This window comes from Antechinus flavipes, chromosome 5 (genome assembly GCF_016432865.1).
Source record: "Antechinus flavipes isolate AdamAnt ecotype Samford, QLD, Australia chromosome 5, AdamAnt_v2, whole genome shotgun sequence".
NCBI lineage: Eukaryota > Metazoa > Chordata > Mammalia > Dasyuromorphia > Dasyuridae > Antechinus > Antechinus flavipes.
The window spans coordinates 222,239,594-222,257,540 of NC_067402.1; the positions used below are offsets into that span (position 1 = coordinate 222,239,594).

The following is a 17,947-nucleotide window of genomic DNA, read 5'->3' on the forward strand; positions in this document are numbered from 1 at the left end:
TAATATTTGTAAAGTGTTATATAAATGCTATTATTATTAATATCAATGATTATAATAACAAAGGACAATTTTGAATAGCAATTAAAGATGAGGAAGGCAAGGTGTGCATTATTATTGTCATTTTCACAGCTGAGAAAGCAGACTTTCAGAAAAATTACAGCTAAGTTCGGATACAGAGGAGCATTAAGGGGAAGGTAGTTTTGGTTGGTGAGACGAGCAACCCCACATGACAAGGGTACATGAATATAGCTAAAAAGAGGAAGATGAGGGAAAGTGGGACACTGCTTGGTGAGTCTCTTCCCAAGATCCTGATCCATTTACAGCTTATTTGCACATTGGTCCTTAATGCCAAACTACAAATCCAATCTACCCCCACCTCATTCCTTTTTACTCCTCTATACTGTCCTGATAGGATAGGAGGGATAGGAAGTAAGAGTGACAAAAGTCCATTGGAAGGTGGACAGATCTAAGATCTGGGGGACTGGGAGCTCCCCAATAGCCACCTGGGTCCAAGATTCACATTCCCCCCATCAGTCTCACAGTGCCCTTACTTTTCATCGCTGTGCCCACATCCCCAGCTCTGGCAGCTGGTTGGGCAGAGTGGCGGGGGCGGCACCAAGAGATAAAAATAACCCCCTGGTGGCAGAACTGGGGGAGCTATCCTGAGAGTCAGCAGGGCCCAATAGTGTTAAAGCACTAATGGAGGGGAGCAGAGGAACCGATCATGGTCTAACATAACTCTTGGGGAGAGAGGCAGGGACTAGGGTGGGGGGCAGTTGAGGAAAGAATCAGGGGCTAGGATAGAGAAGCTGAAAAGAAGTGAGGAAAAGAAGGGGAAAGAGTAGGGGCTATAGAGCAATGACAGTTTCTAGTGATAAGAGTAAGGCTAAAAGGAAGTATTCAGACTATCAGAACAGCTTAAAACAGCTCTCTTCTCATCCTTTCCCTGCTGCTACACCCTGCCCTCCAAGCTCTGTTATCTACCTCTTGACAAGAACATGTTTCTGACAAGTGTCCCCTGCTCAGGCTTCTCGCTATTTCTTCTCTGCTCAGGTCAGATGAGGACCGAGGGCTGGACAGCTAAAGAGCAAGGAAGCAGAATGATCACAGCATCCTGGGATGGAGCAATGAGAACCCTCCACATACAGGAGCCATGTCTCCCACCAGCTTGAGGCTTTGCTAGGGAGAAGGGAGTGGGGAGAAGAGACTTGGGGGAGCAGAGAAGGGGAGAGATGTGTGGAGAAGAACCATATCTGCAGGAGCCATGAGGGAAAAGGAAATCTCCTTCCAACTCACATCCTCACGGGAGGCGGGGGGTGTTCCCCCTTTTCCTTCCTCCTCAGTACTAATTAACCGCTTGTTCAGCCACTCTCCCCAAAGACTATCTCCCCTCCAGCTGGTGATACCTCTTCCATAACAGATGCTCAGGATCCAGGAGGTCCAGCAGACTTTGGAGGGCAACCCTGAATGGGAGCAGAAGGAGGACATGGGCAAAGAGATTCTACCTCTGGACAAGGGAGGGCCTGGCCTAAAAACAGCTCAAGGTGGCAGCATGAGTTCCTGACTGGGGAATAGATAGCTTGGGTCCCTTTTCCTAAACTACAGAGTTTATTTCACACATTTGGCTTTCTGCCTATAATCTAGACCTGACCAAAGAAGGCAGAGACTGGGTTAATTTAAGGAGGATAAAAACCAATTCTAAAGTCACTGTCCAGCCTAAGATTCCTAAATATATGGCAGATATGCATTGATTCAATTGGGGTATAATGCCAAGAAGTTCCCTTCAGCATCCAGTCTCAATTAATTTCTCTAAAAGCATGAGCCCAAGAAAGAAAGAGAGAAAGAGAAGGAAAACTTTTTTTTTTTAAGGGAAAGGAAAGTTTTCCAGACTGGGGCAAGCATTGGGTATTCTTTTGCCCCAGAATTGCTAAAGCCAGATATGTGCCAGGAGAAAGCATAAAATTCTCTCTTTTAGCATAATCATCCTTATCTACCTATTCCCATAGAGTTTCAGTGAGGATCTGAGATAAAAAAAACTGACATTTATAATAATTATCACAATAATAGCAATAGTAACAATAGCTAGCATTTAAATAGTACTTTAAAGCTTGCAAGATGCTTTACAAATATTATCTCTTTTATCTTCACAACCTAGATGCTAGGTTCTATTGTTCTCATTTTATAGGTAAAGAAACCAAGGCAGACAGATTAAGTGATTTGCCTAAGGTCACACAGCTAATAAATATCTAGGCTATACATCTGGCCTTAAAGTTAGAAGTCATTTTACTTACATTGTCTCATTTGTCCTATGAGGAAAATACTGTAGATATTATTATTCCCATTTCTTAAAAATTGCCCTGAACATAGAGCTAATAAGCGTCAGAGACAATTTGAACCTATATCTTCCTGACTCCAAATCTAGCACTCTATTCATTCATTACACACTGTGTAAATTATAAAACACCATGTAAATCTCAGTTGTTATTAATTCTCATCTGTGCTTTCCTCTCCATGAGATGATGTCAACCTGGATTGGTATGGAGGGGAGGGAAGTCATCATGTCTGCCCCAAGGCCAGGAGCAGAGAGATGAAGGAGCAGGAACCAGTGAAAGGAAGACAGGAAATATCTCAGAGCCCATTCACCAAGACAAGAACCTCTAGAGCCAGAATCCCTGTTCCATCCCTTTCCTTGCTAACATCAGCATCCCTCACCTCCACCCTCCATTTACAGAGAGAAATCTTTACAAACTTCTCTCCTAATTTGCCACAGCTCCAAAATTTCCCCCAACCCAGAGCTTGGCTGTGTTTATTAGCATCACCCCAGATGCCTCTTCCTTGGCTCCTCTGACATCCCCATGCTTCCAAAGGCCTCCCAAGAATCACGAGTTCCTCTGCCATCCCCTTCCACTCAACCTTCTCCCAGCAGTCCTCCTTGCTGTCTGGCCAGGGAAGCTGAGGGAGGACCAAACAGGATTTTTCCTAGCAAGAAGTGCATTCACAAAATGAAGTAGGGGTTAGGATGGAAAGGTACAAAGTGGGGAGAGAGGAGGAACACTAGAAGAGAGAAGCAAGGACCAGAAAATATTAGATGTACTTTAGTATCATGAAAGAAATACTTTCCGTTGCCTTCAGATCTTTCTAAAACACTCACTCCTTCAATCCAGGCAACTAGGATTTGACACCTTTCTTATATTCTATTTCCTTCCCAGTCCCTTCCCTACTCCAAATACCACTATGCTAAAAGATCTCCAAGAGAAAGAGATCACGGCCTTCTTCAGGAGTCTATTTTAGTTACTAGTTCCCCTGTACTGAACTGTAAATTCCCCCCAATGTCTAATCTTCATCCCACTTACTACACATGTAACTATCTCTTCTAGTTTAGGCTTTGGGAAAGATAGACCACAGTTAACTCTCTACCTTGAAAAATCACCCGACAGTTATCTGATTTCCATTCTCACAAACCCAACTTTGTCTGAAGGAACAATGCGTTAGAAGCTCTTACTGAAGAGATACAGAAAAAGGAGAAACTCTAAGAAGGAAGGAGGTAAGAACCACTTCTAGAAAAGAAGCAGCAAGAAACAAGTTCCAACTGTGTCTTCATTCCAGAAACACCAGAAACACATTATTTTTCCTGACCAAGGATGAAAGGGAGGAAAAATGCAAGAAAAAGGCTTTCATTAGAGGAGTCAGAGGGGAGAAAAATAAGATAGAAGACCATAGAGGAGATGGGAAGAAAAAAGAAAAGAAAGGAAAGAGAAAATCAGATGTAGGGGAAAGGGAAGAAAAGTTAGGGAAAGGAGAAAGGATGTTAAAAAAAAAAAAAAAGAAGAAGAGCAGAATTGGAAATGGGGCCAAGAGGAGGAGAGGTCAAGAGAAAAATATGCTTCCAGTGTTCTCTTAGACCATAAAAGGGGTGGGGGGGTTTCTATCTTTCTGCTTCACACTAAACAGAGAGGAAAGGCAAAAAGGAGAATTTACCATTTCAATTTAAGAAGTAAAAAAAGCCTAGAAAAAAAAGGGAAGGTACACAGAAGATCCTGAGGTTGGATAAAGAAGGGTAGAAAGAAAAGCTCTGAATCACAAAGCAAGGAGAATAGAACTAAAGATGCAAAGGGGTTGGAAAGAATAAAATATTTCCAAATAGGTCACAGAAAAACCTAATCACACATGGAACTTCAGGACAGAATTGGAAGCAGAAGTCAGTCTATGGTACTTTTCATGGTTCCAAGAAGGAGTCATCAAATCCCGGACACTGAGGACAATCTCATCCTCAGTCCATCTTTTTCTCCTAAGATCATAAGTTCCAGCTGGAAGGGACTACCCCTTCCAGATGAGGAAACTGAGGTGCCTTGTCTAAAGTTAGATGGGTAGAAAACCTCAAAAGTGCTAGGGGAGGAGGGGAAAGGAGATTTGAATCCAAATTCTCTGACTTTTTGCATTTTTTTCTGTGTCTTAAATCTCTGCTCAGAAAGGAGAAGTTTCTATTATCTTCTTAGTCATACCCATTCAGTGCTGGTAAGTGTTTTCCTTCTGCAATGCAACAAAAGTTCACTGATTTCATGTGCAATCCTTTTCTTCTGTTCTTTGTATATGAAAATGCTTATGTTTGTTAAGTTCAGAATAATGGAGGGGAAGAAAAGAAAGAACTAAATGTCATACATATATACATATAAAAGTATATTTGTATATATTATATATTTATGTGTAAATATTATATGCCATCATATGCACATGTGTATATATAATATATATTATATATTTTTACAATTTCTTTTTTATTTATCTTTTTTTTTTAATTTTTCCAAGGCAGGGGCTAAGTGACTTACCCAGGGTTATACAGCTAATAAGTCTAAAGATGGATTTAAACACAAGTCCTCCTGACTTCAGGGTCAGTTCTCTAGCTATCATACGCTATGTCATCTGGTTGCCCCTCTATTGTTTGTTTGTTTGTTTGTTTTGCACTGTGCCTGGAATCAGGGGTTTGCTGTTCAGTCACTTCAGTTATGTCTGACTTTTCATGACCCCATTTGAAGTTTTCTTGGCAAAAGTAGTAGTGGTTTGCCATGTCCTTCTCCAGCTCATTTTATAGATGAGGAAACTGAGGCAATTGGGGCTAAAGTGACTTGCCCAGGATCACATGGCTAGCGTTTGAGGCTGGATTTGAACTCAGGAGTCAGGAAGACTCCAGAGCCAATGATCTATATCCACTGAGACACTCTGGCTCAAATACTGGCAACAATACTTTCTAACTATATGACTACGAGCAAATCACAAACTCCCTGAGCTGCAGTTTCCTAATTTGTAAAATTATAGAGATAACAATTATTTTTATTACCTTTATATTACTATAAGATCCAGAGCAGGAAGAAACCTTCAAGGTCACTCAGTCTAATCTTCTTCTCTTACAGAAGAGGAAACCAAAGTCCAGAGAGACCAGATTAATTTGCACCAAGTCACATAGATAATGAGCACTAAAGCTTTTGCCTCTTCCTATAGATAATGAGCACCAAAGCTTTTGGCTCTTCCAAGGAAAGTACTCTATAGACCCTAAAGCATTGTATCATGTGAGCAGTTATTATGTCTTGCCTCAGTCCCTCTCATTACAGCTTAATTCAGCAACAACAAAACTCAATTCCCCAGCTCCTTTCTTCTCTCCTGTTGTAGTTTCATTGCATGGTCTCTTTGAGTGAGCAAAATGGAAGCTAATTGGGGTCTCTCTGCTCTCTCCTTACTTTTCAGCTTTCCATCCTCTATTCAAAGAGGAAAGGAGCTCAGTAGCATCCCACATTTAGAGCTGGAAGAGATTCTCTAGTCTAATCCTTTCACTTTAGAAATGAGGAAATGGAAACCCAAATTATCCCAAGGTCACAAATAAAGTGCAGCAGAATCAGGATTTGAATGCAGGACTCCAACCCAAGGACTAGAATGATTTCCCCTATGCCATATCTCCCTGGGTCCAATGAGGGTCTCACCTGAGATCTAAAACCTGAGTCCTTTTTCCTCTATTATCCCTTTTCCCTTTCTTCTCTATCCCAGGGTATTCCATCTCTATTTTCTGGTTCTTTTCTAGATATGCTTGGACATAAGGATACTGTTTCCACAGAACCGGGAAGCTACAAATTCATCCTGTAAATGCCAGAGCAATGTCTAATCTTCCCAAAGCCATCCTATCTATCCACTCCTATGCCTCTACTTTATATGTCTCATCCCTCCAGGGTCAAAAACTTTCCAGAGAATAAAATTCCCTGATCTCCCTCTGTCATTTGCCCCTAGTATTCATCAAGCCTCATGGTCAGAAAATAATCCCTGAGATCTAGCGTGAGCAAAATCTCCCTCGGTAGTAATAGCTGCCCTCTTCTCTCAAATTCTGAGTGAAATTCTTGGGTTTCATTCAAACATGTTGCTGCTGCTCCACGGTTAAGGTTTACAAAATGCCTTTTGCTCTAGAAATGATGAAATAAGTAGGGTATTATTAGCTCCTTCTGTGGATGAAAAAAAAAAAAAAGGCAAAGGATCACAGTGAAGTCCTCTTGGACCATTGCTAGGATAGAGCAGAATCAGGATTTGAATTCAAGTCTTCCAACTGTTAAGAGCCACTGCACAGGACTACTTGGCGAAAAGGGAAAGATGAAGGATGAGAAGAATACAGAGTCCTTTGACCAAGAGAGTCACCCATAGGTGATAATAAAAGGAAAAGAATCAAGCCAGGAGAAAAGGGCCTCTGATGTTTCTTCCACCATTGCCTAAACATAGGGATGCTGTTTCCAGAGGACCAGGAAGCAGTGAGTTCATCCTGTCAGTACAGCAGCAATGCCAGAGCCAAAGGGAAGGGGAAGGTGGGAAGAGAAGGAAGAAGAGAGTCCTGTTTTCCAAAATAATTGGAACCTGCTCCCTTGCTTCCCAGCTACCAGTAGGAGAATCATAGGTGGTCATCCCCAAGTGGCTCCTACACAATGCTTATCCACTTCTACTTTGCCAGGTCCCAGAAATGTGTCATTAATGAGACACCTATCCCTTTTGCATCTGATACTTCTAAATCCTTCTTATATGTTCAAAGAAAGGAGAAAAGATGCTAACAGTTGGAAATCTGAATTTTCTGTCAGCTCTCCTCCCTTCTAGTCAACACACACACAGACACACACACAAACACACACACACACGCATGGATACACACACGAGCCATGCAGAATTACATATTCTTCCTCCAACACACTCTCCCAGTATTGTCTCTAACATTCAACACATATACATATAATCTCATGCTTTCATACGTCCTCCCACCCACCTAGACACACACACACACACACACACACACACACACACACACACACACACACACACAACGCCTAACACAAATGCATACTACTTATGCCCACCATGGTGACACAGTCATATACATGGTCACACACATGAATACACTCCAAGTCCTTTCATTTCTCATGGGCGCTTTCTGCCCTTTCTGGCTCTGTCTTGAGATCACAATATTAGGAAAACAGGGTCTCTCCCTCAAAGCCCTTCAGATATCACGTATTTAAAGTTCTCCTCACCCAACCCTCCAAAGCAATCCTCTTGCCCTCAATCTCATCCGAGGTTAGGGATAATAGTGAACTTTCAGATACCTGGTTCTATGCCCCAACCCCATGGCGATGACCTTGAGCCAGAGTCCATGACCTTGAGCCCAGACACCATTCACTATTCCTCCATCTCCTTGGGGGGTTTGGGGGGAACAAGATCTATTTTTACACCACACTTGGATTATAGAGAAAGGGAAAAAAGGACTGTGTCCATAATTTTCTGAGGAGAACAAGGGGCTACGTTATTCTCCCCTGAGAGATATAGGAACAGTGTCTACGCCAGACTGCAGGGAAGAGAGGGACCATGCCTACGCTGTCATTGGGAGAGAGAGAAGCTGAGTCTAAATAGTCTTGGGTCAGAGAGGACTACCATGTACTTGGCCCTGGAGGAGGAATTAAGTAGGATAGCCTAATGCTGTTTCCACAGGTGTAGGGGCTAGTCTGCCCCAAATCCCACAGGTCAGAGTGGGCAGAATTGTAAGTAAAAATAATTGTCTGATGGAATTTCACCACTTGATAGAGATGGAGGGAAAGCTGAAGAAATAGAGAAGGCAGCATGACCTGTTCCTACCCCTGCTCCTGCCCCTGCCCCAGGCTGTCACAGGTCTGAACTGAATCAATTTACCACTGTTCATTTGTATGTCACTCACTGCTTAACCAGGAAAAAAAAAAAAAAAAAAGAAAGAAAAGAAAAGAAAGAAAAACAAAAACCTCACCATATAAATAAGTTCCATACTACTATCCCTATGTAGTCTCAGGGTGAAGCCAGTGGTAACCCAACTCCTTATATCCAGGGTCACATACTCCAGAGACCATTTTAGGCAATCTCCTGTGTCCAAGCTGGACGGTTTTTATTTCTTATCTACAGTCTCCCAGCCTTCGAAATTAAGGAAGACTTTCTGATGTTTAGCCACAATCCCTTTTGTAGAATAGTAGAGAAACTCCTTAGGATTGAAACCCCATAACCTCCCTACTCTGGCTCACCTATCTACTCAGACTTCCTCTTATATGTCCCTTCTGTCCCAGCAGAACTCTGGGAACCCAGGACACCTAATTTCCCTTCCCACCCAAAATCCCTTCTGCAACACTCTATACTAAGAAATGGGATTTTTCCATCAGAGAACAATCCCAGGACCCTTAGAAGAAAATATGTGTCCTGCCTTAGAACCATCACTGTCCCCCACCCCTTAACTCCCCCCCCCCACACACACACACACACATATACACATACAATCAGGTCAAATAGTAGTGATAGTAGGGAAGACGACTCATAACACCAAAGCCTTTGCTCATTATTGTCCAGCTCATTTGTCTTAGTCTTCATTATCCATGGCTGGCACCCCAAGGTCATAGCTTCCCATCTCACAGCCAGACATCACCCCTCCAGAATTTCAGCCTAGCCTATGAGGCAAAATTCCTCTTTAATCACCTCTCTGTGATGGTGGAAAGAATATTGGGTAACTGGTCAGGAGACATGAGTCCCCGTTTGGACTCTATTGCTAATTAGCTGTACAATTTGACACACATTGCGTCACTCCTCTGAACCTCAGTTTTCTCATCTGGAAAATGAAGGGTTCGATTTAGATGATTTCGAAGGTTTCTTCCAACTCTGACATTCTATTATTCCAAAAGAAATGGCTCTATTTCTGACCAATTCAGTGTCTACCCCACCGCAAAAGTTAGTGAATACCCCATTTTTCTTTCTCTCTGTGATTCCATGGCTTTCAGCTTTGTTCCATCATGGCTCACCAAACCCTCCCCAACACTTTTAACATCCAAAACACCAATTATCATCAGGACTCTGAGGAAAATTAAGTCTAGAATTTACTATGACAATTTATCTACTGAGAAAAGGGAATTATTTTCATTCCCAATCTCTCCTCCCTCTAAGAATTTTTGACCTTTTCAAAAAATTGGGATTCAAATCTTGGCTAATAATCAAAGAAGCAGCACTTTTCTGGATAGCTGCCATGTCATCAGGAGATTTCTCTTACAACAATATGCCTGGCCTTATTACAGCCTTCACATGGGATAGCACCTGCAGGAGCCCAACTTTAGTTATGGGAGAGTGTTTCCCCTTTGAAACTGTATTATACATATATTGGATTACTTGTTGTCTGGGGGAAGGAATGGGGGAAGAGAGGGGGAAAAATTTAGAACACAAGGTTTTGCAAGAGTATTGAAAACTATCTTTATCTGTATTTTGAAAATAAAAAGCTATTATTTAAAAAAAAGAAACTTATAACAAAGATTAGAATAGCTTTCACAATAAAAATAAGTATTATTAGTGATGATAAGATAATAATTTGATGCCATCTAAGCCAATATCTCTCTGAGGACCACTCTTTCTAATCCCATTGCTCTCCTGAGCTCAAGTATTGCTACTAGGGACTCCAACTCCTCCTCAAGCTACCTCTTAGCAGGCTGGAGGTCAGGCCCACCTTGAGGTAACTATAGCAGGAAATATAAAACATTAATCCTCAGGTAAGACTTCTTCATGGTCAGAGACAGAAACAGATAAAGATAATTTCTGTCCTGGACTAAAAGAAAGACTATTTTGAATCAGGGCAGTAAAAAGGAAATGATGCCCTTAGAAAGATGGGGTAAATCAACTGCCATCCTTCAACCTAAAAAATCCTTCAAACTACCCCCCCTTTCCTCTAATCCACCTCTCTCACCCTTGGTTTTCATCAACTGAATTTCATTTTCCATCAAGAATCCTCCAATGTTTCTCCCCACTCAAAATCAATTTAATCCTGCTTGCCATTTCTCTGTCCCAAACCTCATTCCAAGCAGAGCTGTGCTCCATTGAGTCCAGAAAATTGCTTTGGCCTGCGGCGGTGAGGAAGAGGAATTGGGGAGGGACATATAAGTCCTAGGCTCTTTCATTCACATGTTCCCCACTTGTGCCTCAGTTTCCCTTAAAAGATCTCCAACAGATGATTGATTAAAAAAAAAAACTGATCTGCAGGGAATAATATAGAGTCACAGTCAATAGATTTAGAGCAAGGAAGCCAGAAATTCAGTTACTAAGTACCCAGTAGGTGTCTAACTTAATCCCCCCAGGGGAGCCAGAATTTTGTAGGATCGTAGAATTTAGAACCTAAACAGACCTTAGAAATGAGCTAATAATAGTAATAATCTCATAGAAGAAATCATCTTCATTTTACACGTTCAGAAGATGAATTGCCCATAAGTAGCGGTCACTAGAATTTGAACCCAGATCCTCTCACTTGAAAATCCCTAAGCCTGGGGTGCCCAGGGCCATCAGGGACACCAATTGGATGTTATTAGGTAAAAAGGAGAGAAAGGAGTTATGTTTACATGGAGCAGTCTCACCTTTCCCACCAGTCTTTTCCCTTAACAGACCATGGGAAGTCATTTCAGGATGCAGTGATTATCTGATGGTGGATTAATACACAGAATGGCTTTGCTTTAGTCTTATATCATCCACCCCCTCTCCCTGTCCCAGGGGCAGAAAAGAGTGACTCTCTCTAGGCTGGAGACTGGAGATTTAAACACCTGGGTCCTGCCTTGCCTCAATGGCCCTGCCTAGAGGCTTGAAAGCGCTTGGGGATCCTGGAAGGCACTACATAAAAACAGGATTTGGGCATGATTTACCTCCTTCCCCAGCCAACAATTAATACCCTTAATCTCTGAGGAGGTTCATCCTCCTTTCCTTCTCCCTGATGGCCTCCTTCATGAATAAGAGAGGTGGCTCCATTCATTCCCCTGAACCTACTTCTGTTTCTGCCCTTGACGGCCCAGGCCATGAACCCCGAGGGAAGATGAGGGGGCCAGTGTGGGGCTCCCCCCACCCAATTCCCCAACTTCCCTTCCCCCCACCCCGTAAAATATAGGGAAGTGAAGAGCTGCCAGTCCCAAGCAACACCTATTACCCACAGGTTGGCAAGCTTTGGGTATGCCATTGTGGGCACACAGTGCCGCTGTTTATTTCCCCTGCCCACTAGCATGTATGTATACACACATCTACATCTGTGTCACATCGGAGCCTGTCAGCAGAGGGTCCTCCTGCTCCTCGCTGCCGTGTGTCACAGGTACACACAGGTCCTCTCTTCCTGCCACATGTGTCACTCGTACCCCCAGAGACAAGCACCGCGGTCTCCCTCATTTTTCACTTTATAACTATTTCCCCCTTCCACTTGCACACGACTCACATGTGTGAGTGACCAAGCATGTCAGAGCCATGTCACCTTGTACCTGCCGATGCTGGGGCCGGCCACCGGTCCTGCCCTCAGCTCCCCTCCTCCTGGGATGGCTCCAGAGGTCCATCCCGTCCCCCTCCCCCGACCCAATCTCTGCTCCCGGTTGGGGGGGGGGCGCTCTGTGCCGGGGACCGGAGGGGGGGTGCACTCACAGGGACCGCAGCTTAATCCACATTTTCTTGCTGGGGGCTGATTTGAGCTCCAGGGGCGACGGGCAATCGGGCTCCAGCATCTCCTGGGGACTGCCGGGGGACAGCTCCATGCTTCACTCAGCCGCTGCGGGAAGGAGGGAGGAAGGAAGCAAGGAAGGACGGATGGAGAGCCGCTCCGACCCGGTCTGGACTCCCCGCCCCGGTAGATCCCTCTCACCCCGGGCCCCCTGCCTTCCCGCTCGCCCCTCTTCCCACCTGCGGCTGGCTCAGGCCAGCCAGGCCGGTGCGTTTGAATCGGGGCCCCGGCTAAGCTGCAGCGCCTCCTCTCCGGCTGCCCAGCCGAGCTCCGGGCTCCTTGTCTGTGTTGTCCCCGCTGCTGCTCTGCCTCAGCCGCCTCCTCTGCTTTCCCTCCTCCCCCCTCCTTCCCCTCCCTGGATCCCCTCCTCCTCCTCCCAGCTCTCTCCTCCCACCTCTTTGCTGTCTCTCATTCCTCTCTGTCTTCCCTCTCCATCTCTCCTTCGCCTCCCAGTATTACAATTACAGGAGACGCGGGGAAGGGGGGGGGCAACGGAGGAGGAAAAACGGGGTGTCACATATACAAATAAGCGCGGCCCATTGGGGTGCACTGGAAGGCGGCTGTGCAGGCGCACTCACTCATTCACACACACAGGGCCAGACCACCTGGTGCGCGTTCCTGGGCTGTCGGCGGAGTCTCTATTTGCAAGCGTGCCCTTTTATTTATTTGTTTGTTCGTTCGTTGGGGAGGGTGGTGAGCTGCGCCAGAGAGCTGGGCTGGCCACCGGCGGGTCGGAAAGCCCTCTGTATACATTCCCCTTTGAAGGTAGTTTAGCCCTGTCCATCTCCGCAGGATTCCAGGGGTGTCTCTCTGCGTCTGCCCACACGTGTTCACATGTGTGTGCACGAGGGGACCTGAGGGGGTGTAGATGTAGCTTCATCTGGGAGTGTGAGCCTGCATTGGTCCACTGGTCTCCCTGGTCAGAGCTCGAGGCTCTGACTTTGTGACGCGACATCATGGGCATCTCATTCCCCCTCTCCCTGAGGGCCTTCATTCCCTCTTTGAAAGAAAAACGCCAGTGTTTGATCCCAGCTGGGACGGATCTGCCTTTCAGCTCCCTCAGCCTTCCCTTCCTGGCCAGCCTTTCTCTCCATCTCTTTTTCCCTGTACCTGTCTTCCTCTGCCTCCCTCCCACAGCTCCTGTCAGTGACTCTCAAGGTCTTTCCTTTGTGTGCCTCTTTTCCCTTCATCTCTCAAACTCCCGGAGGCTCTCAGGTGCCCAATGTCTCTGTCTCTGTGACTGTCCTACCTCTGTTCTCTCACAGTTGAGAAATCACTCCAGCATTTTAAATCCTCTGGAGTAGGCAACTTCACATCCTCCTTTGCTCACTTATCTGGAACCCAGTAATCCCAAAGTTTGTATGAGGTAGGGATGGGGAACTTTTTTTAAAGCCAAGGGCCATTTGGATATTTATAGCGTCATTCCTGGGTCACACAGAATCAACTTAAAAACTCAAGTAGTGGGAGATTGTTGTACCTAGCTTTCAGCTCATCATCAGCTGTGGTTGCCTTGGCAGAGCCAGACCAAATGATTCTGTGAGTCTTATATGTACAGTCCATGGGCCAAATATTCTCCACCCCAATCTAGAGAAAACTTAGGGTCAGAGACCTCCGGTTTTAAACATATCTCACTTCTTATCCTTGTGTGATCTTGGCTAAGGCTTCTTTTTTTTCTTTTTTCTTTTTTTATTAAAGCTTTTTATTTTCAAAGCATATGCATGGATAATTTTCAACATTCACTCTTGCAAAACATTATGTTCCAAATTTTTCCCCTCCCTTCCCTGACCCCTTCTATAGATGGCAGTAATTCAATATGTGCAATTCAATATGATGTGCACTTCTTCTATACATATTTCCACAATTAACAAGGCATTTAACTACTCTGAGCCTTGGTTTCCTCATTTGTAACAATGAGATTAAACTAGATAATCTCAAAGTTCCCTTTCCATTCTAAATCTATGATCCTGTAATGCAATTAGCTTCTTACTGTCAGGAGTGCCTGACTGATATTTCACCCCAACCCCAGTAGTGATATTGTACTCTTTCACTCTTGTTCTGTCCTCAGAGAGATGAGTCAGGGGATCAAGACTGAACCCAAGACCTGGTGAAAGGGCAACAATGCTCCATCCCTAGGGATTCAGTGATCATCTTCAGCAATCGCTTTTATCTGATTTGACCCCCAGCTCCTGTAATAACTCACATCTCTGCCCCAGGAATTCATCTTATGAGTCCATTGCTGACTCAGGGTTTGGCTAAAATTTTGTATCAACAAAAGGTAAAGGTGTGGATATCTACAAACTAGTCCAAGGTACAATACTTGTCCAGGAGCCAGGGTCTGAGCCTCAATTCAAGAAGTTACAAAGAATAGGAGGAAAAGCAGGGAGGGAGGAGAAGCTAAGCAGAGTAGAGGTAGGAAAAGGGAATATGAGAAGGCTGCCCACCTAGCTTCAAGTCCCTGAATGGATATTGGACTGGCCAGGCCTCCAGGAAAGCTCTAAGTCAAGGTTTGGTCATGAGAGAAACATTTGCAAAATGATCTCCCAAAAAGAAAGACAATGTGAGAGCACACACATAGCCTCCAACTCCAGAGTCTTGTGAAAGAAAGCCTGGCAAATGTTATCATCCTCACTTTGCATGGAAGAAACTGGAACCTCAGAGAGTTTAGGTAGCTTATCTAACTCTTTGTGACCCCATTTAGGATTTTCTTAAAAAGAATACTGGAGTGATTTGCCTTTTCCTTCTCAGCTCACTTTATAGTTGAGGAAACCGAAGCAAACAAGATTAAGTGACTTATCCAGAGTGGCACAGCTTGTGTCTGGGTTGATATTTGAACTGAGGTTTTCCTGACTCCAGGTCTGGCATCTTCGCCCACTAGAAGTCCAAAGTCACCCAATTGCTAAATGACAAGGATGAGACTCTCCAGCTTTCTCTTCTCAGTTCAATGTTGTTGGATTATTTTTTTTTTTACTATAGCCACAAACTCTCTTCCATTAATCACTAGCTCTAGAATCAAACCTTCTTCTCTCCTGCTGCAGTTGAAGTTCATTTCTGTTTCAGTGACCTTCTGTAGAGAATTAGAGAACAGAGTGTCCCTGTCCCACTGAGAGACTCAAAGAGTGCTACTCAGTCCTTCTCTGTCCCACACACCTTCCTTCCTACCTGCCCAAGCTCTTGCTTGTTGCAACCCCCAGGTCCCCATTCTCTAAGTATTTTTCCCCTACTCCATCCTGGATCTAGCTTCTGCTCCCCAGAGACCCTCTGCCTTCCTTCCACCTCCAGTCCTACCCCAAACGTTCCCTCCATGAAGCTTTAGTTCTATAGAGTTTGAAAATGATGTTTTGGCAGCAGGTGACGGATGGATGTGATCTGCCTCCTACAGGAAAGCTATTTAAAGGGGCGGCCCCAGCATCCTCTCCTTCCAGAGTGACAGAAGAGAAGAGCCTGCTCTTCACTCACTCCTCGGCTGCAAATTGAGCTCAGGTTCACTTTTGGCTCTCCAAACTTACAAGCCAGCAGGGCTGCTGCTGCCAGTTGCCTGAGCAGGTGGGAGGGAGAGAGAGTACATGGCAACTCCCAAAGGTGTGGGGGCTAGGATCTGGGGGGAGGGAGGGATGGATGATCATTTCCTTTGATGACAAGTACTTAAGAAAAGAAGGAGGTTGAGATGGAAAGAGGTGGGGGGGGGGAACCTTCCTCTCTATTCGAGTGTGTTTGAACAATGAGCTTAAAGTCAAACTTTTGAGGGAAGAAAAGGAAGAGGAGTTAATTCTCATCCATCCAGAAAAAAAGAGTTCCAGGAGCAGGGAGGGGCAAGTTGGGAGATGATAGAACAAACCTGTAGGTCAGATAAACACAGAAATGGAGCAGTGAAATGGGTGGGAAGAAAGGATCACAGTAGAGATTAGAGCTGAAAAGGACCTGACAGGCTGCTAGTTCAAACTTCTCACATTACAGATGACAGGACTCAAGTCCAGAGTAATCTGCTACAAGGTAGTCTGTGGCAGAGGCAGCCTTCAAACACGGGGCCTCTGTTCCAAATCCAACTCTTCTTCTTTGCACCAAAAAGGATTCATCTCTGCAACACAGCTGACCCAGGAGGGGTAAGGCTCTAAAAAGTTCTTTCTCCAGAACCAAGATTTCTACCAGGATGGCAAATTTAGTCCAAATTTGGCAGCTAGATAGGTTAAAATGATCTCTCTCCTCTCTTTTCTCTCTCTCTTCCTCTTTCTCTCCTCTTCTCTTTCCCTCCCTCTCCCTTTCTTTCCTTCCCTTACCCCCACATACAAAACTTCCATACACCCAAGAAAGCTAAGTTCAAAAAAATCAGGTCTTTTTGTAATGACTGTCAACTTTCTTGTGTATCCTGGGCAATCAGTCTGGTGAAGCCCATAGATCCCTTTCCCAGAATTGTTTTTAGATACAGAAAATAAAATACACAGAATGACAAAGGAAATCAGTTATATATCCATTTTTTTGTTGTTGTTGTTACATTCACAATCTCCAAGTTTAGAATCCTAGCCCTCTGATGTATTTCCACCACTTCCAGGAGGAAATCCTGAAAAACAGGCTATCTTCCCCATGGAAGCACAAGCACAGGTCCCCCTGTTTACTTGAATCACTCCAGACTGGGCCCCAGGTTGGACAAAAGATGAGAGAGGGAAGCAGTGTTTATATGAGCTAATCTAGCACCAGCTCCCTGGCTGGCCCCTCTCCATAGGCTGGGGGAAAGGAGGGGGAGGAAGGTGATTCCATCTCATTGCTGCAAACAAGTTAATGGAGATTTTAATGAAAACGCCAAGATAATGAAAATGCTGAGGCTTAAACCAGCTGCAGACATTCTGCCAGCACTGTCTGTGCCACAGAAGAGCGAGCTCCTCCTCCTTTGCCTCCTTTTCCAGTCCTTTAGGGAGGTGAGGGTGGAAGTTTACAGATGGATAGGAGATAAAGTCTCCTGAGCTTATAAGGAGTCACAGACCCTTGTGATCATGCAAGCCAACTGCTCTGACCATTGGAGAATCCTCTTAAGATCATTGCCTCCCTTCAGTCTCTGATAGCCATTCATTCAGAAGGTATGTGATCATTTAATTTTCTAGATTCCCCCACCTCCTAATACCCAGTGTAGGGTCCTTGAATCCTGATGGCTGAGCCTTTCCGAAGGAAAAAGCAACTTGATCTAATGGGAAAATGCTAGCATTTGGCTACCAAGGGATCACAAGATCATAGAGCTGGAAGGGACATGGAATGATAATGAAAGCAATTCCCTCGCTTTACAGGCAAGGAAACTGAGGCATAAAGAGCTTAAATAAGAGCCCCCTTGCTAACTCCAAATCCATTCCCCAATCCACAATGCCAGGTCAGCTCTTGGTCCTAGCAAAAGTCCTGACATTAACTTGCTCTGCAGCTTGGACAGTTCACTTAAATTCCCCAGACTTCAGCTTCCTCACCTGCCCATGTAGGTATATCTGGCACCTGCTTTATAGAGTACTGTAAAGATCAAACGCAACAATGGTTGTAAAAAATGTTTTGAAGAACGGTGGGTATGCACACAAAATTGTGCCTGTGGGTATGCATACAAAAAATACTTGTTTAGAGACAGCTACAGCTAGGCAGTACAATGTGGCATTAACTTCAAATCCAGCCTCAGGCTCACTGACCTTAAGCATGTCACTTGACCTGTTTACCTCAGTTTCCTTGACTACAAAACAAGAATAAAAGCACTTGCCTCTCAGGATTGTGGTAAAAATAAAATGGGATAATTACAAAATTTAAAGCATAAATACAAGCTATTATTCCCAACCCCTCTCTGTGCAGGTTGCCTTGTGGTCTCTCCGGATCCACAAAGGAGACTCCCCTTAATTTTTCAGAATGCAAAGAGAAAACAGATTTCCCTCCTCCAATCTGGCAGAATCTTGAGGGCAG

General features: G+C 44.5%; 1 protein-coding gene across 3 annotated transcripts in view; it reads right to left on the reverse strand.

Annotated features, from left to right (window-relative positions):
* PDE1B (phosphodiesterase 1B) overlaps positions 1-12,837 on the reverse strand; it is a 37,444-nt gene extending 24,607 nt beyond the window's left edge. Inside the window, exons 1-2 of one of the 3 annotated variants that reach the window (XM_051963441.1) lie at positions 12,607-12,837; positions 11,953-12,076 (exon numbers count right to left, since the gene is read on the reverse strand). In XM_051963441.1, coding sequence (XP_051819401.1) covers positions 11,953-12,062 — 110 coding nt within the window. In that variant the 5' untranslated portion in view covers positions 12,063-12,076; positions 12,607-12,837. Of the gene's footprint in view, positions 1-11,952; positions 12,077-12,207; positions 12,353-12,422; positions 12,512-12,606 lie in introns of those variants that run through there. The other 2 variants (XM_051963440.1, XM_051963439.1) reach the window with 2 other exon arrangements.
* Between the last annotated feature and the right edge of the window lie 5,110 nt (positions 12,838-17,947).